General features: G+C 38.6%; 1 protein-coding gene and 1 long non-coding RNA gene across 9 annotated transcripts in view; one reads left to right on the top strand and one right to left on the bottom strand.

Moving 5' to 3' along the window:
• Positions 1-21,389, top strand: part of ACTN1 (actinin alpha 1) — a 120,635-nt gene extending 99,246 nt beyond the window's left edge. For 4 of the 8 annotated variants that reach the window (XM_026708727.2, XM_087921699.1, XM_087921696.1 and 1 more), the window contains 10 exons: positions 3,824-3,974; positions 5,058-5,166; positions 6,472-6,612; positions 7,842-8,024; positions 8,758-8,892; positions 12,161-12,340; positions 14,430-14,576; positions 16,390-16,470; positions 19,346-19,504; positions 20,486-21,389. In XM_026708727.2, coding sequence (XP_026564512.1) covers positions 3,824-3,974; positions 5,058-5,166; positions 6,472-6,612; positions 7,842-8,024; positions 8,758-8,892; positions 12,161-12,340; positions 14,430-14,576; positions 16,390-16,470; positions 19,346-19,504; positions 20,486-20,644 — 1,445 coding nt within the window. In that variant the 3' untranslated portion in view covers positions 20,645-21,389. Of the gene's footprint in view, positions 1-3,823; positions 3,975-5,057; positions 5,167-6,471; positions 6,613-7,841; positions 8,025-8,757; positions 8,893-12,160; positions 12,341-14,429; positions 14,577-16,389; positions 16,471-16,986; positions 17,053-19,345; positions 19,505-20,485 lie in introns of all 8 variants that reach the window. The other 4 variants (XM_087921698.1, XM_026708745.2, XM_026708749.2 and 1 more) reach the window with 2 other exon arrangements.
• On the bottom strand, positions 17,011-24,066 carry LOC148128193 (uncharacterized). Its single transcript, XR_015741003.1, has 3 exons — positions 23,425-24,066; positions 21,907-21,946; positions 17,011-17,099 (listed from the first exon to the last, which is right to left on the bottom strand). It is a non-coding gene; the product is annotated as an uncharacterized LOC148128193 (long non-coding RNA).
• Positions 24,067-24,085: the final 19 nt, after the last annotated feature.

The following is a 24,085-nucleotide window of genomic DNA, read 5'->3' as shown; positions in this document are numbered from 1 at the left end:
ACATATTTCATATACAAAGGACAAAGATTCCTAATAAATGATAGCCGTCCATTTACTCGGAACCAAGCCACACTAAAAGCCTCCAATACAGGAAACACAATGTTGCCAGCCAATCAAGGCAAAAAAAGCCACAAAACAGACAGAAGATATTAGAAACACCAATCAAGCAGAACACAGCAAATTCCAAGACCAATAAACACAGACCAAGACTTCCAGCCAATCAGGATGAAGAAAAAAACATTCTAATACAGCAGTAGGTTAGCACCAGATTTAAAGCAGAAACGGCTGTGAAAGTCTGACTCACAGACGAACACAATACAGAAGCCTGATGATGGCAGATGAGATTCTGCTGAAACGCTGCTACAACTTTAAAAGCACAACTATAATGACGTGGGAAAATACCCAAACAAAGCTGAATACCATATATGTAAGTACCCGTGAAAACTTAACAAAACATATATGTTTTTTATATATATATGTAAAATAAATGTTAAAGTATACTGCTATATTATAGATAATTATACAGAAGAACAGGGGAAAGCTTCCTATTAATAGAACTTTTAAAGTGTCTCCAGATCCCAGTTCTTAACCCAGCCAAAAACGCTTGTGACCTGAGGGATCAAAACAAATATTTTGAAGTTGGTTGGTGTGGAAAGGGGGTAGCCCCAGCATTGGTCTACTTGCTGAGCTTTGCCAACCCTTCATATGACCAGGACTCCCTTCATTGAGTCACCATCCTTGAGCCAAGTATTATTCTCAGCCTTCACTAGCTTACCATTGCTCTAGTTTAGAGAGCCTGCAAAACACACATTCAATTTACCACTGCGGTCAGGGAAGCACTTGATTTGATTAGATAGCTCCATCAAGAAATACGCCTCCTCAAGATGCTACAATTTTTAAACATCAGGTATTTCCTCAGGGGAAGGCCATGTAATAATTAAATGGGCCATGCCACAACAAATTCAGGTCACCCTCATGATCACCCACTCCAAGAAGGGACAACTTATGACTCTCTAGCCAGTTGTCCCACAGGGAGCATGGAAGAGCGGGCCTCTCACCAGCCTGCAGCACCAGATGGTAGCCTCCATAGATTCATTCCCATTGACAAGATTCCACTCATGCACCCCCCCCAATGGATTTCCCTCGTCTTCCAGAACTTAAGGATATAAAAACCCAGGATGAGCCTTTTGAGGCAGGCTAAGCCAAGAAACAGGAATTCCAAAAATGCTTACTTTATTGTCACAGGATTTATTAACAAGAGTCTTGAAACCTTATCCAAGATTCTCTCCATCTAGTCATATGCTAAACAAAGTCAAGGCTGGAGTTCTTTTGAATTTCTTTCTCATACTTTCCTGTGTCTCTTCTCTAAGTCCCTCTTCAACAGCTCACCCCTTCTTTCTCCTCTTAATACAGTCTCATACCTTCCCTAACCCGAAATTCCTTTACACCCATTGAAGTTGAAGAGCTCCCTCAAGTGGTGGCTCCCATCTTTACAGCCTCCTCACCAAATCCAATTCTCCATAGATGTCACTCAGACTGATGACCATACTTAGTAGCCTGGGGAGTCTAGCGAAAGCAACAGCAAAGACCAAAATAAGCTTTCTGGAGCTGCACACAATACCTTCAACAAATTCCATATCTGGCAATGGGGAGTTCAGCAGTTAAATTCTGCTAATGAAGGACTGAAGAAAATATACCATAGCTTACGGCAAAATATGACTAAGGAACCTGTGACATATCTGCATACAGGCTCATTTGCAAAGCCTGCACCCTGGTGAATGAAGTCTTGATCTCAGGGCATTCAGGCACTTTTGTTTTAATGTTTGGTTGATCACCAAATGCATCTTTGGTCAACTTCAACCAATTACAAACTGGAAAGCTTCATTTCATGTTTTCCAACCAGAGAGAAAAGGCCACAAATGTTTTTACCAAAGATCTACCACAGACTTTCTGCAATTTCTTGCAATAATGCTCTCATTATTGCAATTATATGTGTGGAGAATGACAGGACCAGCTTCTGATTCAAATAGCAAAGTGTCAGAGCTTGAGCTTGGGGAAAAACTAAGCCCCCAACTTAAAAAGGTCAAGTGTCTCTGGAGATTCTCAGTCATCCAGGTCAAGGTACTTTTTCAAGAGGCAACTGGACTTTCTGGTTTTTCTTTGAAGACATTTCACATCTCATTCAAGAAGCTTCTTTAGCTCTGACTGGATGGTGGGGAATAGAAGGATTTATACTCCTTGCAGACAGCTGGTCATTTGCATTCTTGTAGAGTCATTGAGGCCACCTGGAGATTTATCTGTGTCTTCAGGGTCACCTACATAATGCAAATTCATAAATGCATGGCACAATATAGGAGAACAAACCCATCAGGACAAGATTCAGCAGTCCATTTAAAAAACAAAGGCCATCTTTTGAAAATAGCAAAGGCCACATTTTGGACAGAGAGGAGCGCTGGTTTGAAAGAGAGGTCAAAGTGGCCATCTATGTCAAAATTAAACAGCCCTCTCTCAATAGAGGACATGACATCTATGTCCAGTCTACAATACAGTTCTCACACCAACAGTTCCAAGAAGGTTCCACACCCATTTGCACCACTCGGGTGACCCCGATGACATAGATAAACCTCCATGTGGCCTCAGTGACGCTAAAAGAATGCAAGAAGAAGGGCATTAATTCTCCTGGCCCCATGGCCCACAAGTGGAACTTTGGCTGGAATGGAAATTGTGGATGGCTTCCACTCTAGATTATCATAGTTCAGTAGACCTCCTCTTGTCCATATTTAAAATCTAGCTGCAAGTAACAGGGAAGAGACTCTCTGGATTGTTCTTTGCCTAATTTATAGCTCAGTCAGTTTTAGTGTTATATGCTAATTGGTTTGCAACCAAGCATATTGGAAATGTGCTGATTGCTTCTTGCTTTTTTGCTGCTGTAGGACACTTGGTCTGCAAAGCTTTATTGACCACAGTCTCCAGGTAGTTTGAGGTCAAATTAATATACCAGACACAGAATAAGCCTGTCCCATGGAAATTCTGGGCTGTTCCACTAGAAACACAGCGACCTTGGCAACCTTTGATACTACTGTCTTAGAGGATTACACGTATAAAACTTCCACAAGAACTTTTACTTATTTCTTCAATAAAAACCTTACTTTTCAGCCAAAATTTCCTTTGGTGGAAGTTGTAGCTGTAAATGGTGCCTAGCAAAGACTAAGAGTGCTTTGAATAAAATATAATACCCTGCCTTCGGATATGCCCCATTATAAGACATCTTGACTTTGCTATGTGAAAATAGTACATTAATCATGCCTTGAACGTCTATTTTATTTAGCAGAGACAGGGCATCCACCTTATCAGGCATGGGCAATGTAGAGGGGAAGATGTGCAGGGAGCATCAGTATCTATAACCAATTATACAAGTATCACACATTATGCTTCGCTTTCTCAAGTGTATTTCCTTTTATGTCTCTTTTTTGGGTTATGGTAAAACTGGGAAACTTGCTATCCCCTCCCACATGCAGCAACATTAAGATATTTTTAACATTCCAGTCCTGCCTCTGGATTAAATGGAAGAAAGATAACCCCCCTCATAGGATGGTTTATGCTCTAGAAAACAGAAGGGCTGAAAAATGATGGAACTTAAAGGGGATCAGACATTGCCAAATAAATATGGTGACTCCGAGTCTGTATTTCACAGAACGGATCTTATTTCTTACTAATACGATTAGGCTACTATAAAGGAATTTCTATTAGAAGATACTTCTTAGGTAAATTGATCGCTTTTAGGCCCTTTATTGATTCCTCTTTGCTGTCCACCCCTTGATAGGCAAAGAAGCCATGTTGCAGCAGAAGGATTATGAAACTGCCACCCTCTCGGAGATCAAAGCTCTGCTAAAGAAACATGAGGCATTTGAAAGTGATCTGGCTGCTCACCAGGACCGTGTAGAACAGATCGCTGCTATTGCACAAGAACTTAAGTATGGCTTCCACATTCACGCTGTTTACTTTTTGCGGGTTGATGCTCTTCTTCTCAAATTCAGCTCTGCTCCCTTTTTAAATCAGAACTTTAGAGAAGCACGAACTTGAATACAAAAAAAAAAGATCCGTTGGGATGAGAAAGGGAACTATGCACTGTGGCCGTGATGGCGAACCTATGGCACGCGTGCCACAGGTGGCACGCAGAGCCATTTGTGCGGGCACACGAGCCCCAGCCAAACGTACCTGCACTGCACATGCGTATGCCTCCCAGCTGATTTTCAGGCCGTTTGAGGCCTTTTTCACCCTCCCAGGGGCTCAAGGGAAGCCTCTGCAGCCTTTGGAGGCCGAAAAATGGGCCTTCCGGAAATACCAGAAGTGCTGAAATGGACGTGCCCAAAATGGGCCTGTTTTTTGACCTCCAAAGGCTGCAGAGGCTTCCCTCGAGCTCCTGGGAGGGCAAAAACGGCCTCTAACAGGCCGAAAATCAGCTGAGAGAAGCGCGCGTGCATATTGCAGGTAAGGGAGGGTTGCACATGCACATGCGGGGGGGCGCATTACATTGCTGGCACATACGCGTGTGTGTGCTATCGTGTGCACACGCACTTTTGGAACACCATAACAAAAAGGTTCTCCATCACTGCACTACGGCTTCTAACAAACGATGAGAGATACATGGCTGGTGTGCATATTTCATCATTAATTTTTGAGACTTAATTTTGTCTGCAAGTTCAAATAAGGACAGCCAAGCCCATAAATCCCAGCATTCCCAACCACTGTGGAAATAATAGTAATTAACTCTTGGGCATCAGGTTAACAAAGGCAACTATCAAGAGGAGATTAAAAACTATGAAAATATGTCAAATGAATTCTGTATAAAAGTATTCTGGACAAAGCTGGTCAGAATGGATAGCAGGATCTTGGGTTACATGGACTTTGTTTTCTCCAGTGCAACTATTTTATAACCTTTGGGTGTCATCGATTATTTACATTGTTTCATAAAAGATTTTATATTAAACTTCTAGCAATGGGTTGGGTAAAAGTTTTTTCTTTTCTCTCTTTTTTAAAATTCTTGTTTTTATTAGTGAGCTAGATTATTATGATTCGCCGAGTGTCAATGCCAGATGCCAGAAAATATGTGACCAGTGGGATAACCTTGGAGCTCTAACCCAAAAACGACGAGAAGCATTGGAGGTAAAAGATATTTGCACATTCTAGGGCTGCAATGTATTTTTCCTAGTTTTTCTGACTGTTCCTCTCTTAAATTTTGGGAGCAGGAAAGTAAAAATTGACTTAATGGTCAATTATCTATCTCCTTTTTTTGTTAAATGGTGGTAGAGGAATTTAGAAGGGAAGAATGAAGAATGTATACATTGCTGAGAGCAGTGTGATGACCCAGAGTGTAACACAAACATAACAAAATCCCAAATGTAAATAAATGTCCTTTAATGCCTCCAACTTGGCCCCACTGTTCAATAATACTCAATTGAAGATAAAACGTACTCAAAAATAGTCTTCAAAAGAAAGCAATACAGTCCGAACTTAATGAGCAGATAGAGGTGAAATAAAAAACCAAACAAACTACAATGAAGGAATTTCCACAACGGAACAGGAGAAGTATTTACCAAATTCAAGGAGATAACAAGACACCGTCTGTTGGAAGGACGCCAACCAAGATAACTTCAGACCAAAACAAAACACGCTTTGTTTCCAGCGTTTGCCAGTACCCAGGTCCAAACTCTTATTCAGTTCTCACACCTGCAGCCCATGAAGAGGATCAAGGCCCTCTCCTCCTGAGGAGACATGTCTCTCCCTTATCCTCTCCTCCCTGCATGCCCTAGGATGGATAGGGAATGGGCCTGGGTCCTCCTCTGACTCCTCAGCCCTTCCGTAGCCTCCTCCACAACCTCCGGTGCCACACTTCCACTCCCTGTCGGCTGTTCCTCCTCTCCATCAGAGTCAGTCTCCACCAGGGGCATGACAACTAGATTTTAAAGCTTATCAGACATTTGATACTATTGACACAACTAATTTATTACACACACACACAAACACACACATACACACAGAACTTAAGAATCTATGAAGTACTTTGCTATATATTCCCCCATGATCTGTGACATTTTTATACTCAGAGAACCATTCTAGATCATTACTTATTCTTTATATAAAAATGTATCTGTATATCTGTCTGGTTTGTGGACTGAGTAAGAGAGGAACATAATTTTGAAAATACCCTTTTTTAGAATACAAGAAAAAAGGATAAGCAAGAAAAATACCCCAATCAACTTATAGGAATGTGTAAAATGTTCCACCCTTACAAGAATTGTTCAAAATCAGCACATTTCTGAGATGGTTAGAGCAGTGTTGAACCTGTTCTTTTGACCTGGTAAGGTCAGAACATTTTGCATGTTACTATATAGGTCATTCAATGTTCACAATAATATAATACCTACATTTTTGTCTATTATGCATTATTTTTCTCTGGACTCATTACAGAGAACAGAAAAACTGCTGGAGACAATTGATCAGCTGTATCTAGAGTATGCCAAACGAGCTGCACCTTTCAATAATTGGATGGAGGGGGCTATGGAGGACCTTCAGGATACATTTATTGTCCACACAATTGAAGAGATTCAGGTATGTACGTTTGAAATACTGCCTTTTCAATCTTTGATTACAGTAGGTTCATGTCACTAGCTCATGGATGTCAAACTCGTGACATCACTTCACCATCACATGACGTTTTGTGATGTTTTTCCTCTTCACAGAGCTGGGGTAGGCATGTCTGCATGTGATACATCCAGCCCGCAGGCCGTCAGTTTGACACCCTTTGCACTAGCTGATTCTGATACTGTCTTTCCAACAAAAAATAGCTTCACTTCTCCCACAGACACAGGCAGGTGACAATAGCTGCTATCCCTAAATGGATGAGAAATATTAGTGTATGTCAGTCCATACCACAAATATTGGTGAATGTCAGTCCATACCACATATACAGCTGGGAGCAAACGCAGAACATGAAGGAAAAAGTGTTTCTCAGTCCCTTGTCCCATGATTTATTTTATGATATTTGTAGGAGTGGATAATTAGTCTAAATCAGTTTTCCTGATTTTATCCCATCTGCCACTAAAGTAAGTTGTCATGATTAATTAAAGCTAGGGAGACAACTACACAAGATATTCTTCTTTTCCATGGATCATAGTTAAGAGAACATGGCAGAGGAGCGGCAATGAAGATGTCTCCCTTTTAATGCACACAAGCAATTTCTTAACTCAGATCTAATGCTCAAAGGAGAGATGAGCTATTCCATTTGAAAACATTAGTCTGGATATCTAAGAGAGTCAATAGTTGGTAAGCCATGGGACACGATTATTTTGGTTGTCCCTGGACTTTGTAGAATCAATATGTAAGTTTGGTTATAGTGTGTCAAGGATTTTCCTTGAATGAATGAGTGAAAAGGTGGCCTTAATCACAAATGCATAGGGATGCTTTTATGTTTAAAAAGAAAAAAATATCAATTTCTGCTTCAGAAAGTATTAAATTTATCATGTAAATGATATAAAAATTTAGCTTATTAAATGATATAAATGATATAAAAATTTAGCCTCCAAGGTTATTAAAGAGAACTGTAAACAGCCACACTGTAGAAAAATGTATTTGAACCAAGTTTAAATTTTCCCTTTCCAAATTGTTTTTAAAAAATTCTAATCTCTGGAAAAGAAGTATTTTTTTACCATGCAGCGATGCCATGAAATTCTCTGTTGAGCTGTTATAGATAGATGCAGATTTTTCTGTGTGGTGGGTTTATAATGTTATATTTTAGGGAGTGTTTCATTTCTCGGTACTATGTTATTTTGTCTTGGCAGGGACTCACCACAGCCCATGAACAGTTTAAAGCTACCTTGCCAGATGCTGACAAAGAACGACAAGCTATCCTAGGAATCCACAATGAAGTGTCAAAAATTGTCCAGACCTACCATGTCAACATGGCAGGAACCAATCCTTACACCACTATCAGCCCACAGGAAATCAATGGCAAATGGGACCGTGTGAGTCTTTTTTTCAAGATTAAGCTGCTTGTCCCTCTGGGTTTTCTGGCACCTTTTTGGTGGTTCATCCCAAGCATTTCTTTGTGGAGTAAATCGTCCTGAGTTCAGTGGGGCTTCATTCTGCATAAATATACCTTGGATCTTCAACTTCAGTGTAAATTCTCTCAGGTGTCCAATATTTTGTTCAACTTTTCTGAGCTCTTGTTCTATAGGAAAGGAATCTTTGGTGTTGATTTCAAAAGCTAATTCTGAATTATACCTTATTCTTGACCTGTCAAAGGATAGATTATTTACAGAGAGGCATGATGGCTTAAACCAGCCTTTCTCTATCTGATGGCTGTACAAGTATTAATAATGTGCTTACCAGAATTGTTAGCTAGCATGACCAACAACTGGGAGATTTCAGTAGAAGTGGTCTGAATGTTTTTGGTAGGCACTAGATTGTGGAAAGGTAGTTATAGCTATTAGCGCTATGGCAGATTAAAATGATTTATTTGGAATTTATGTAGAAACTTTGGTATTTGTACTGGCTGATATCTGGATGTGTTTAGTGTTGCACCTCATCTGTGGAGATTGTATTATTTGTGGGCACGACTTCAGTTTTATAGTAATAATGGTTTTATGTTCTGTCAATGTAGGAAATATTGCTTCACCAATTTCAGGAATCGTTTTTGTTTGTTCATGTTTAACAATACTGAGCAAACGATACTGAGTTTTTGTGTTTTTGCTAAAGGTGAGACAACTTGTTCCCAGGAGAGATCAGGCCCTGATGGAAGAACATGCACGCCAGCAGCATAACGAAAGACTCCGCAAACAATTTGGGGCTCAGGCCAATGTCATTGGGCCTTGGATCCAAACCAAGATGGAGGTAAAAACTTTTCTGCTGAAGATCTTACTGTTTCAAAACATATTCAAGCCAAAAAAAATGAAAGAAAGATCTCCTAGGCTGCTTCCACACTTGATTTGGGGACATTTTGACTCCTGCGCATCAGCTCTGCTCTTTGAGGATTAATGCCCTTCTTTTGACTTCACGTGGCACCACTGGTCTGGGGGAGGTTTTCAGCTGCTGAACTGATTAACTTCAGCTGCTACTCCATAGAAAATGCTGAAAGATGGTATTGTGTGTGGGGGGGTGTATGTGTGACATGAGATGCTGAGCCTTGTGATAGCTCCTCTCGAAATAAATAAATATTAATTTCCAGCCAAATTTATATTAAAGTTAAGGCTATTTGAAAGGCTATTTTACAAAATGACCTAACCTTGACTTCAAAAGGTAACATCATTGCAATAAATTTTAAGATACTTTTGGAAAATTGTAGCCCTTCTCCTGGTGCTGATGGTTTCTTATGGATGGCAACTTGTTGCCTCCTCCTCATCTTTTTGCTTCTCTAGTCTTCTAAAGACAGGGGTCATCCAGCACTTTCCTGTCATCCCCTTTTCTTGCAAATGAAGATGATCTTTGCCTATACCAAAAAATGTGATGAGGCAGGAAAGTATAGGAGTGGGAACAATGCTTGCAGGACAGCGCACTTACAGGCTTCAAAGACATTGATGCTTAACTTCATATTTGCTTGCTTACAGTAAAAACTCACAAAGATGATTCAGCTAGATTAACTGCTTTATTGCAGGCATCAAAAAGTCGTCTACACATAAAAGAGTTCCTGAATATATGGTTTACATATACACTCTAGGTTAGGGGTCCCCAGCGTCCAGGCCCCAGTCCACTACTGGACCATGGCCTATTTGGAACTGGGCCACATGACTGATGCACACATGCACATCAGTCATGGTGCATGCGTGCCAGTCTGCCGCTTGCACAAGTTGAGCTGTTGAGCTGTGGACATGTGCACCTGTGCCGTCCCACCACTCATGGCCCGGTTCTTCCCCTTCCCCCCTCCAGCCAGGCCACCAAGCTGCAGAGGTTGGAAACCGGCGCTCTAGGTCTTTTCCTCACAGTCTTTTGAATGAACAGAATTTCAGCTGTTCTCTTCTGGGCCTTGACATCAACAAATTATATTTGCAGCTTCATCAGTTCCAGCCGTATAAACTATCCTTGGAGAGTTTGGAGGACCAAAATGCTTGCTCTGCCATTTACTTACTTTTAACCCAGAGTCTCTGTTGTCATGAAATTTTTAAGGATGCGCTAGTAGGAGGGACACTTAATAACTATGAAATTATGAGATAGACATGCTGTTTTGTATTTTGTATAGAGATAGAGCTTACTGACTCTGCACTTGATTAGATATAGCATGCAATTTAATATTCCTTTCAGCTTATCACAGAAGAACTCTGCCCCTGCACTGTAAGCAATTTTAGTATAGAAATTCTCTAGAGGAAGGGATTTTCCTTCCTCTGAACGGAAAAAAAACCACATTGTTATATAGTGGTATTTAATGGTCAGTGCCAAAAATTCTCATATTGCTTCTGGATTAAAATTGTGTATATATATATATATATGTCTGTGTGGACACAGATGGGTAGATAAAAATATCTCATTAAAATCAATAGGTTTCAAATGAGCTCATATTGTCATGTAACAATTCCACAAACAATTGTGTGTGTGTGTGTGTGTGTGTGTGTGTGTGTGTGTGTAAGCTTATATGAAGAAAAGTGAAAACTATATAAAATAGGCTTTGGACAAAGGTGAAATGTGGTAATGGCTGAAATGGGTTTGATAACCCTGTGATCAATAGCAGGGATATGCAACTATCTTGCGACTGAAAGCCCCATTTTTAAAAACAAATTGCAGTGTGATTATAGTATGGGACCTGATGTCACTGGAATGGATGGGCCCAAGTTTGTGGGTGTGGATGTGTGTAGTTAAGAGGGCTGGCTTCTAGTACTTTAAGGCAACATTTTCCTCTTTAATCTCTCAAATGGGGGAAAAATGGCCTGATTATTTTGCAGTGGGTAAGTTAATGGATGAAGTGGGTGTCTTAAGATGTAAGGCATCCACCATGCACTTTAGATATCTTCCCACTAAAAAAGGCATTTTTTAAAAAAAATCCAAAATTTTGGACCCTGCTCACTCTGGCATTATAAGATAGGTACACACCACAAGATGTAGAATGATTTTTGGCCCTGTACAGTGCCTTCATGTTTCACTTGCTCAGATAGAAGAAACAGGCTTTGTTCAGATAAACATGAGAAATTTCCAATTTATTCTTGACTTTTACTTGGGCCAAGGATTGAGGAGAAAAACCTGAATCCCATTTGTACCATTTCATGGAATTGGAATAGCATCTGAATGGGCCTTTACAATCAATTGGTTTCATATAATCAGCAATGAATTCATTATGCCACCACATCTATGATCTAGGCAAGCCAAAAGAATTTCAACAGAATATTGAGGTCACATCTGTTTGTCCAACAGAGCATTGGTATTCAGAATGATTTCTTCAGAATGTTGTTTGGGGAAATTTGACCGAGGACTGTGGAGAAATGAACATGAAATACATGTTGAGGCCACATTGAGATTTTGTATTTTAAATGTTTTTCCAGATTTGTTCCTTTTTAATTAGCTTTGATTAACTTTATAATAGCTCATAACTGGACACCTCTCTGCATTGGCTGCAAACCATATTATGTGCATTCTTTGCCCTTTACTGCATTTTGCAATAATTTTATTGCGCCTATTATTACATTTTCTCTGAAAAGAAGTTACTGCCAATTATGAACTAAAGATTTAAAACACTTTCCTCCATATGCTGTCCCCCAAATGCATTGAACTTCATTTTATCATCTTGCAGCCAAAGATCTATTGCTTGGAGAGGATGGGAAATGCAGTTCAATATACTTTCATCAAGTTAGACAGCAATCTTAGTGATTAATATCTGAGATAAGAATTACACTATATTTTTCTGTAGTGAAATAGGTATGAAGATGTCCTTCAGTGGTAGGGGCAATTCCCATAATAGGTATTCTCCATCCACACCAGGAAAGGCATCCTTACATAAGATCTAGTGTTCTGTTCTGTTTACCTTTCCTCTAAAAAAGCTGGTAAGTCAAGTCGAATTCTTTTGAGACTGCAAGGCCTGTGGTTAAAGCATTTTAGTTCATTTAGGGAACAGTCAGAGCAAAAGCCTTTCATGTTGGAACTTGTTACTTACCTCTCTGTTTCCTTTGGGCTCCTATAGGAAATTGGCCGTATCTCCATAGAGATGCATGGCACTCTGGAGGACCAGCTTAATCACCTGCGGCAGTACGAAAAGAGCATTGTGAACTATAAACCAAAGATTGATCAGCTGGAGGGAGATCACCAGCTGATTCAGGAGGCACTAATCTTCGATAATAAGCACACCAACTACACTATGGAGGTAAAAGGCTTGGAGTATTGTATAAGCTTGCAAGGAAAGGACCTTTGAAGGAAATGAATGTTCATACTACACAGTCCTGTTGTGTATAAAAGGATTCCTTGCCAAAGAATGGCAGACCAATATCTTTGGCTGACGCTGACATTGTGTAGAAACATAAACACGTGCAATGCAATATTTGCTGTACTGTAAGCAAAGACGTGGTAAGGAGACTTCAAAAGTCCAGAATTTCTACTTGGATCTGCTTAGTTTAAGATAAACAGAGGAATGTCGGTGTGATTGGCAGCTGCTGTTCTCATATAATGAAGGTCGCACAGCACTTAGAGATTATTTTAGGCAGAGAAATCCTAGAGTTTAAGAGTCAGGGTACACTTTTTTCAGAGCACAGTATGGTGGTTGAAACAAATGACTGCCAGGTAAGTCTTTTCCATTCATAAAATAACAATCGTAGTTAAGTGTGGCCAATTACGAAGCACCCATTTGTCACTTCATCCTTTACCAAATTGATGAGCTGTAACCCTGCATGATGCTCACTCAATCTCCAATTTACCATAGGATTTTTTTTATTTTTTGGGGGGGTGGGGGGGCAAAATTTTCAAACAGAGCAGTTAACTGCCTTTTTATTTTTCTGTAAACATTTAAGTTTCCTACAAGGAATATCAGTTTGGAGCCTGCCAGCTTCCTTTCCAATTTTGTCTAAAAGTAAGTAATATTTGAAATACAGGCAGTCCTCAACTTACGACCACAGTTTTGAGTCCAAAACCTACATTGTTAAGTGAGAACAGTGAGCGTTGCTCCTCTTTATGACTTTTCTTGTCACCTTTGTTAAGTGAATCATTGCAGGTGTTAACTTAGTAACACGGTTGTTAAATGAATCTGGTTTCCCCATTGAGTTTGCTTGTCAGAAGGTTGCAAAAAAAAAAAAAAAAGAAAAAGATCAACATGGCCCTGGGACATTGCAACCGTCATAAAAATGAACCAGTTGTCAAGCATCCGAATGTTACTTGGAGATGCTTCAACGGTCATAAGTGTGAAAAAATGAATGGTCACAAAATGAACTGTTGTAAGTCGAGGACTACCTGTATTTCAAAATGAGTGTAGAACAGAAAGCTTGGCAGGCTCCAAGTAAAGTGTCTTCAGGCTTGTTCTTCTCCATGTTGGAGATCCCAGGGGTAAAGAAAAAGCCCTCAGAGAATTAAAAAAGGCGTTCCCTTCACTGTGTCTGGCAATAATTACAGTATGTCAACTGCTGTTTCCAAGACTGTCTGAGGACCTAGTCATTTGCTTTAGAGACCCAAGTTCTTTTTTTTTTTCATTATCAGAAGGTTGAAATACAGTGTTGTTGCATCAACCTCTATAAACAAGAACACGGGGAGCAAAGATTTAATCCTCTTTACCCACATAGACAGAAATAGAAAACAGAAATGGAGTAACTCTCCTTGAGCCAATGGGAAGATGCTGTGTATGTGTGCAGTTAATGAAAAAGACTGATTTATGCATGGCCCAATTCCAAATCAGCATGTTTTATGAAGCAAAGGGTTACCTGCTCACATTTAATAGAATGAATAACATGGCCATAAAATCTAGAAATACCTTTATCCCTAAGGTGGTTTTTAAAAAATTGATTGACATCTGTATTGATCCTTAGCCACATATGTATACCTTCTCCAGGAAGTCTATCCTCAACTGGGCCCTTCAGGACTCTCAACAGTGCACTCATCTTCACTGTAATTCAGTCGTTCTCTTCTTCTCTTTCCTTCCACTTTCCTAGCATTATGGACTTCATATAAAGTAGCACCTTTTCCTATTAACAAATTGTATTTAAAAAGATACGTTTTTGTTCTCTGCAGTTTACAGTAGTTTATGCCTTTTTATAAGATTTGTTAGTCAGAAAAGATGCTACCAGACTCTTGATGTTTTCCTTCTGTAGACCAACATAGTTTTCTCCCACAGGACTTTCACCTAATATCATTACCCAAGAAACATTTGTTTCAAGATTTCCTTGACTTCATTTGAACTAGGCATCAAATACTGCCCCTCAGCTTAAGATGTCTGGAAATAAGTTATCTTTGTTTTTGTTTTTTCTTTCCAGCACATCAGAGTGGGTTGGGAACAACTCCTCACAACAATTGCTAGAACTATCAATGAAGTGGAGAACCAGATTTTGACTCGGGATGCCAAAGGAATTAGCCAGGAACAGATGAATGAATTTCGTGCCTCCTTCAATCACTTTGACAGGGTAAGTTGAAAAGAAATAGCAATACTTGTAAGCACTCAAGGAGGGGGTCTCCCTGGGTTGAATGAAAATTGAAGTCCCAAATCCTAGTATCAGTCCAAATATTATTTTGAAATTATTTGTGAAACCCTTGCAGCCAGCATCTTTCAGAGGAACAATTGATAGAAGCAATTGAACTACGTACATAGTTCATTCACTTTCAATATTTGGCTCAATATTTCTTCTCAGATAAAATTTAAAGGCCCAGTCTCATTGGACAAGTCTAGTTCTTAGTAGCTAATGATCACAGGGTTGTTTTATTATATATCAACAATTTATTTATATCTAATTCCATAGTTAGGTTTATATATTTTAGTTGTAAAACTGTCCTCAGGGAATGCACTTTGAACATATATTTCAATATTTGACACTTAATCAGCATCATTCCCCATTTATAAGCCTTTTTGCTAGATTTAAGCCAAATGTCAGAAAAAAAAGTTCTTCACTTAAAGCATATATACCACTAAAATCAGAGCAAATTGGTTTTGCTGTGGGCAAGCAGTTATATATTCCTTTTAGAAACAGTCTTGGTGGTGTCTCCTCTGTTTCACATTTGTTTTTACTTCAGGAGGGTTTTTAGGACTTTCTCTCAAAAAGACCAAGGCCAACTTTCATAAAATAACCTGCACCCCAACTTAAAACACTCCAATCTAGGTAACTTGTCATATTCACTATGACCACAAGGGGCACATAGATAGACTTCTCAAGAACAGAAGTCAGATCATGATCTAATAATACGCACTGAAACTCGACTCTGTTTAATTCTTTGCCTTAGCTGCAGTTCAATAGAGCTTATATGTACTGTGGGATTTCTTGATTTCCATTTTAATACTATGCTGGTTCACATGAAGCAACAATTGGTGGCACAGAGGTTACAGTGCAGTACTGCAGGCTATTTCTGCTGACTGTCAGCTGCCTACAATTTGGCAGTTCAAATCCCACCAGGCTCAAGGTTGACTCAGCCTTCCATCCTTCCGAGGTGGGTAAAATGAGGACCCAGATTGTTGGGGGCAATATGCTGACTCTGTAAACGGCTTAATAGCCCTTAGACTTATATATCTATTGATATCTCCTGTGATTGTGTGTGGCTAAGATACTACAGAATATGGTTTGTTTAGCATTTGCTATGAATCATAAATTGGGGGTTGTTTCTCTAGAATTATTTTCTGGCTTCTTCATTGATTGATTTGTTTCAAGATCAACATGTGAACCATTTTTTAAAATAGCTATATGTACGTATTTCTAAATTGAAGATGAACATAGAAAATATCAAACAGCTCCTTGATTAAAAATTACTGCACTTGGTTAAAATGTAGTTACTCGTAAAGCTTCTTAAGCCCTATTATTTATTTCAAAAGATTTTATTCTTATTTTGAGAGCACGATCTTGAATTCGTTGTCTTTGTGTGCTTGGCTGCTGGGTAAACATGGCAATTCTAAAGTTATATAATCAGTGATAAGCGGTGATATGAGGGGCAAAGCCACTTTCAACGCTTGCTATTAGCAGTGGTTGTTATGCGCACACCTGGCTAGTCAGGTCACATTTTATGAATATTTTTTTTAATGCATTGGCCCAGTGAAATGGTAACACGGTGTCTAACTTGTGCACTTTTTATTCTCCCTCCCTCTGTCTTTTTCTGCATGCCATTCTTCTTTCATGTATCTTCCTTCATTCACTGCATGTTGCACTTCTATTCCCCACCTCATCTCTTTTTTTATTTCTTGGTTTTACATCACCAACAATGCATGTCCTGCTATCTGATACACTGCATAACCAGGACCACTCCGGCACTCTTGGCCCTGAAGAATTTAAAGCCTGCCTCATCAGCTTGGGTTATGATATTGGAAACGATGCACAGGTACTGAATGCTAGTGGGGAACATCTCCAGATATTATGAGGAAATAACAATTTTTTCTCCTCTTTTGTTTTGTTTTGTTTTGTCAATGCTCTTATATTTTGTTGCACATATTTCCATGTATTACTTTCTGGTTTTCCCACAATTCCACTGTGCTGTTTCTTTTTATGCATTTTCATACTTCTATGTTAAACTTTCAATTTGCTTAATTCCCTAAAATCTTGCTGTCTTGCCTTCACTTTTCCATTTTCCATTTCTTTTATATTCCCATAACTATTTTTCTTGTCTACATTTAAACATCCATCTCATCTTTGTAAAAAATGTCCAAATCTTATTTTCTCAATTTATTTTTAATGTTCATTACATGCAATGCTTTATCTTCCATTCCTTCTTAATGCATATCCATTGCTTATAACATCTTCTATGGGTTCATCTCTTCTTGGACTTTTCTCCCCATTTCTGTTTCTTCCTTCTCCCCCCTCTCCCTTTGTTCTTCTGTTTTTAAATTCCTCTTTGTAGAAGAAGACTGGCATGATGGATGCTGAAGATTTCCACACCTTCCTTATCTCCATTGGTTACAATATGGTAATGTAGCATCAGCAGCTCTTCTTTTCATATTGGTATAGTTGGCCCTTTAAAAGGGAAAGGGCATACATCAAAAAAATTAAGGTAAAAATACATCAGTCCATGATTTTCAAATAGAAAATAATTTAAAATCTTACATTTTTTAAATTGTGCTGAAAGAGAATTAATGCCTATTAATTACAGACAGAAGTGTCTAAACGTGAGCTAAGTTTTTCAAAAGAAACAGAATGTTGCCTGATATTAGTTTATTTGGGAATCTTCTGAATAAAAGAAATAGTAAAGACTGAATCAAAATTATATAAGGTCTATTCTCACTGGCTGCTTTTCTGAAAGAACTAATGTTCATTACTAGACCATCATGCAAATGCATAACATTTCTTTTCAAAACCACTTCCTTTCTGCTGAGGGAGTGGTTTTATTTTTCTAGATTGAAATTTTAAAAGTGTTAATTCCTTTAAACATTGAGAATGTAGACATATTCTGCCACTACTCTAGGAGATATCTAGCTGCGCATCACGTGAGTAGAAAATATTAAAATGACAGTAGTCCAGAATGCATGCCCGCTAATCAGACCAGTGACACCCACCTGCCATTAGCATTCAGAAGGAGCCAACACACATTTCTGCACCACTTGTATGTAAGGTGTGTAATGCAGTACCTATAATTCAGTGACATCTCAACTCCAATGACCCCATCTGGGCAGTTCAGATTCTGTTTCGATCATAGTGGATGTGTTTCCATATTAATGGAATTTGCCCTCAATCCCGCAGTTTCTCAGCCAAGACATTTTTGTACACGTATTTGCGTTGTCAGCATCTTACAGTTCAGTAGTTATGTGTTCCATTAACAGCAGCTGATTGCTCTAACATTTCTAAAGCACACAGAGATAAGCTTTGGTGATCAAATTAAGGTTAGCCCTGATTTTTGGAAAGTTTTCTAATCTCATTGCATTTGCAGTTAATCATGGTACGACTGAATTTTTACTGGAGAGGATGCTTTGTTGAACTTGATGTGAAAACATCTGAATGTTTTTCTGTCAAGTCAGAAGGTCAGGCCAGATGTCTCAGTAGAAATGATAAAATACATTACTTGTGAATGAACTTATCTTGACGTTTGAATGTCAGTGACTGCTATGGGCTAACCTTATAGGCAGCGACTCAGAAGTTCTTTTATCCAATCCAGTGGTTTCTAGTCTTTCTAACCCAGAAGTCTCCAAACTTGGCAACTTTAAGATTTGTGGACTTCAACTCCCAGAATTCTCCAGCCAACATAGCTGGCTGGAGAATTCTGGTAGTTGAAGTCCACAAGTCTTAAAATTGCCAAGTTTGGGGGGCCCTGTTCTAACCCTGAATACAACCAGTTGTCACCTGTATTGGGCTAATCCCCATAATTTTCAAAGAGTTAAACTACAGGTTTCAATACATTAGTATCAGGTTATAAAGCTGGGTATGACTTAATTACAATCTGCATATAGCTATACTTTACCAAAAATGAAATATTACATTTTATAAGTAAAAGCATCTAGTTGTTTCACCAATGGGATTGCAGAGAAAAACGGCCTTAAAAAAAGATTTGAAGAGTCCATAGATAGAAATCTCAGTAGCCCTTAATTTGGAAATTATGCCTCATTTGAATGATATGGGTAACCAAAGCGGAGGCAGAGTTGAAAAGGAACCTCTAGGAAAGGTAGAAAAAAGAAAACACTTATAGGAAGGAGGGTTACAAAGTTTAGCAGAGTGCTGAAAAACTGGGGATAGGCAAAAGATGAAGAGGGCAGAACCTGGCAGAGCTTTTTTTTTTTTTTTTGCTGAAGTCATAGTATCTTCTAGGGAGAAATTTCAGCAGGTTGAATGAGATTTGTATATATCTGTTGGGAAGTAATACAGAGGGGAAAGAAGTACAGAATCTGATATTTCCTTTTCCGAGCCATGTGAGTCTCTAACCCTAATCCTTCTCCCTTCCCCTTTTTTGTCAGATTGTATTTTATTTTGAGAGGGGGAGTTAAAATGTAATAGCTATATTTTTTAAAAAGGAAAAAAATAGCCTCAGACTTGTTGGATTTGAGTCCCTTGTGCCTTCAAAAGGCATTCAGGTTCACTCTAGTTTGGGCTGAGCATCTTGCCCTTTGCATTAGGTGCTCTTCAATCTGGTTAAACCTATGCCGATTGGGGATGGTAGACATTTCAGACTCATGCATTTAAAGGGTAGGGAAATTATTCCAAGGAATATTGTATTCAATTATTTCCTGCCACCTTTGGATTAAATTGTTGCTGAATTTTATTTCCTGGCCCAGGGTGAGGCAGAGTTTGCTCGAATCATGAGCATTGTGGATCCCAATCGTATTGGAGTGGTGACATTCCAGGCCTTCATTGACTTCATGTCCCGGGAAACAGCAGATACCGATACAGCTGACCAAGTTATGGCTTCTTTCAAGATCCTGGCTGGAGATAAAGTGAGTTCAGGTTGAGTGAAAAGAATGCTGATTCATAGCAAAATTTAAGCTTGATTTCAGGCTACTAAAATATAAATACAAAAGGAAGATCTTAGTGCGCTCTCTCTTGCGCACAAACACACACACATTTAAGTGAATCAAATTTCTCCAATTGACTATTGGAAGCCAATTGGAGAAGTCACAAATTTTGATCACATGCCCATAAAACTCTAAACCATCATAAATGTGAGCTGGTTGTGATCATGTGTCTGCAGGGATGGTGCAACAGGACAGGTTATAAATCACTTTTCGTAAAGCTGCCATAAACTTCTAATCTTTGTTAAATGGTGATGTCAAAGACTACCTATAGAAGAAAGCCTGTAAGAATCTGCTTTAGGCTCTGGCAAGTCTACCTGACTTTTCCTAGCACTTTTCCCAAATTCTGTAACAAACTTTTGGGAATCAGTTGAAATTTTCTTCAGTTATTCTAGGAGGATAATTAATTATTTAAATGGGGTTTATTCTAGCAAGGGACTGAATTTCAAATCAGGAAGTGCCTGCTTTGAATTTAACATTTATCATAAATTGTTTAGGTGCTTTTCGGCAGATCTTTTTTGTTCTATTTCAGTTGTTCTGTTTACAAGACCTAGTTGACATCATTTGGATTTCATGGGCCCTCTGTCTATTGTCTGACATGTTACATGTGTACGTACACACACACACACACACACAGCTTTTTTAAAAAAAGTAAGAATTTTTAAAAAGAAACAGATCCTAAGCATCCCTAAGGAAAAACCTGATCTCTTTCATGTAAGTTTCACCCAGCACTCATTTGCATTTTAAAAACAAATGAACCTGTACCCTCAACTGCGGTTTTCTGTAATACATCCAATTAAAGAGAAAGGGAATTGAATTAAACTGTTTTGCAAATAATGTTTGCTTGATATCAATAAGCTAAAGCTTTTAATAAGCTAAAATGAAAATCTGTGTATTCTCTTGCAGAACTATATCACTGTGGATGAATTACGGCGGGAACTGCCTCCAGATCAAGCTGAATATTGCATTGCTAGAATGGCACCTTATACTGGGCTGGATTCTGTACCTGGTGCCCTGGACTACATGTCTTTCTCAACAGCTCTCTATGGCGAAAGTGACCTTTAACTAACACCTCTCTATCCACCACACCACCTGACCCTGTTCCATCCAGGTGCACTTTTCGTTCTGTCTGCAAACAGGCTCTGAGCTACCTTCTTGTCCCCCTTTTTGCTTCCACATCAAAGAACAGCTTTCCTTTGGGATGGGCAGGGAAGGTCTTGGAATGAAATAGCCAATCAAAGCCTTGAAAAAGGGCAGTTTCCAAAATTTGCAGGGGGAGGCGAGACGAGGTTACATTTAAGCAAGCTTATTTTATTATAGAAAAAGTATTTTTCTCAAAGGTTGAAGCATAAATAGAAAAACATTTAAAGTATTACACCAAATATGGCTGGTGAGGAAGCCCCCCCCCCATTTTTTTTCCTTTTGTTCCAACATAGGAAATGGAGGTCAGTGTTGTATTCCATTCTTATACCTGAAGCCTGGCACGCTTCTTCTATCCTGAGTCAACTTTCTCACCTGTCTCTTATTTCTTTATCATACTGTTTTACAGAGAAGGAGATGGGCAAGTGCATGTATTGCTGGTTCACTCATTTCATGAAAATATTTTACAATAAAACTTTTTGAGATTGCTGTGTTTTTTTTAGGGAAAAATAATGTACACAGCTCATGTTTTCATATTTAATTAAAATTACAATCTGCCTATCTGTATTGTTGCTGAAACTTGTCTAGTCTCCAAATATGGCGCTTGAGAGTTGGCATCTTTGATATTGCTTGTCACAGACCATATTAAAAAAAATCTTGTAATAACAAATCTAGATGTCATTATTTTGTCTGTTTCATTTACTTAACGGTTTAGCTAGATTTTTAAATACATGTTTGACCTTGTGGGAAGGTACAATATTCAGATTTTTTTTAAAAAACAGCAAAACCCCAAAACATATCCCTCTTTCTCCTTTGAATGTGCTGGTGTTTATATCCCTAGTGTTACCAAGTCTAGGCTGAGAAGCTAAACAGCTTGCATAGTATGTGGCTGAGAAACTCCTAAGGAATATCAGGGCAATATGCTAGACAGGAAGTCAAAGAAATACCCTGGAAAACAGCAGCTGCACTTCCATGTTGTTGCCAAGAGAATTATATGGATATATCAGTGAAGTCACCATGAGACAGGAGAAAGAGAAAGCAAGAAATACGAGAGTTAGTGAAACACAGGAGTTAAGGTGCTGGACTGAGTGTAATTCTCCTTTTAGACCCATAAGCTGACTGGGTGATTTTGGATCAGGGATTTTCAGTTCTTGATTGGGAAGTCAAAAAAACTTCTACCAACTCACACTAGATCGTTGTGATGGATTACGGTCCCAAGAATTTATCCTCCAAGATAATAATTTTTATTAGCATACCAGTAATAGCATATTAACATAAAGAAATAGAAAAGTATACTATTGAGATAATACCTTAACACTGTGTGTGTGTTTATGTATAACACAAATATATTATGAATATATTTATTCAATAAATATATACCTGTACTATTTTATTCAGTAAAACCAATTCCTTACTAAGAATGCATAGGAGTAGTGTTAACTCCCATCTGTCTTGATGAGTCACCCCAATATCTCTCATTCGAAGGCAAAGACGTTAATCTCCCATATTCTACTTATTCTACATTTGATTCTACAATGCATAAAAGTTAGATTTTAGAAAATATATTATCAACATTCATCTCTACTAAATCCATCAATCAATTTAGTATTTGTGAGGAAGAAATGTTTTTCTCCTTTACCAGATTTTTCCCCAAGAGTATTTGGGTCTGTGTAGGTGATATGGATTCTTGTTAGAGTACTATAATTTAATTGTTGTTCCAAAAATAAGATTCCTGCTTAAGCAGTAATCTACAAATCCACAGGGGGCACCTGTTTTTTTTTCCCCTTGGCTTTATCCAAATAACACTGGCTGATTACAAGAATCCTCCTTCTGAATACCCTCAACCACTTTATCTATTATGATAACATCCCTTTATTATGTATTATGTCATTGCAATATATATATACGTACGTACATACATACATATATATATATGCTTATTTTTAAGGCAGTAATAGATTTAAGATAATGCTCTGGTAGAAGCTCAGGAAATTTTTTTTAAGAATATCTAGAAGAATCCATAGCACTTGCTTTTATATACACATGCACAAAAACTTCAAATATTTTATTCCTACCATCAGTTTAGCAATGTTCTTAACTATTTATTATGCCTTATGATGTAAAGGTGATCTGTTTAAAATTAAAGTTGAACACAGCTTATAAGTGCAATTACAAACTTCCCTAAAAGCTCTTTGTAGTTATATCAGTTTTCTTTCATAATTTCAGGAGACTTAACTTTCAAGCACAGTTGGGTTGCCGCTAAACAGATAGGATATACATGCAAATCATATGAAGTTAACCGTTTATTGTATTCTACTGGAGTTCTTACCAAACCCCATGTTTCATACACAGTAATAGGACAGCATTTTCCAGATACTGCTAAATTGCAACAATAAGCAGCATTGCTTATTTGCAATGCAGCATTGTCAGCGATTAAATATACTGAAATAACATGTAGTTGAGCAGTATCTGTTGGATCTTCCTGCCACACAGCCTAGCTGTATACAGAGGGGTATTTTATGACAAATATTTGAGGAATAAGTGAGCATATTTGTGTATTTAAAATTATCCCCCTTCTATCACTTCTGAGCGCTCAATAACACAAAATGGAGTTAAAATTTCAAACACTGAAATAAAACCATAGGGATGGAAGATTGTTTCAAACAAATGATTGTTCAACCATTGAAAACTTGAGAACGGAGCACCTTCAACTGCCAAAGGCATGCAGAAGAAAAAATTCCTCATTTTGAATGTAGATCTCCCTCTACAGCTTCCATCCATTGGTTCTGGTCCTACCCTCAGGTGCTATGGAGAATGAATCCACATTTTCTTCAAGTTTTGGAGAGTCTCCAAGAAAATAGCATTGTAGAGATGCCTCTTTCTGTAGGACAGGGGTGAAAACATTTTTTTTTCCTATTGCCTGAAAGGACTTAATTGTAGGAGGATTTAGACTTCTTACCAAATACAAATAGGAAGGAATAATTAATCTGAAATAAAAGCAACATTTGCATAATTTCCTTTCAAGGTTCCAAAACTAGTTGCCCGCATCATTTCGAACATTTTCTTATGCTCAGCTAACTGGCCGGACAATTCTGGGAGATTAAATCTATATATCTTAAAGTTGCTGAGATTGAGAAACTCTGACTGAGAAGAACAAGGAAACTGTTCGCTCTTCTAATAACAACATTCCCCAGCCTCCCTTTCTTCCGTCCACAAACACTGCCCCGCTTCTCCATGCGGCCCTAGTACGTAACTTCCGCCTGTAACTCCCCCCGCCATAGAAGGAAGCCTCCTTTCTACCCAGGTTTACCCGAGCTCAAGAATACGCGCGCGCTGAAGTCTGGGAATAGCAGTCCGCCAGCGGGT

Source organism: Pseudonaja textilis, chromosome 1, assembly GCF_049901715.1.
Source record: "Pseudonaja textilis isolate UNSWEBS1 chromosome 1, rPseTex1.2, whole genome shotgun sequence".
Taxonomy (NCBI): domain Eukaryota; kingdom Metazoa; phylum Chordata; class Lepidosauria; order Squamata; family Elapidae; genus Pseudonaja; species Pseudonaja textilis.
This window is presented reverse-complemented; position numbering and strand designations above follow the sequence as displayed.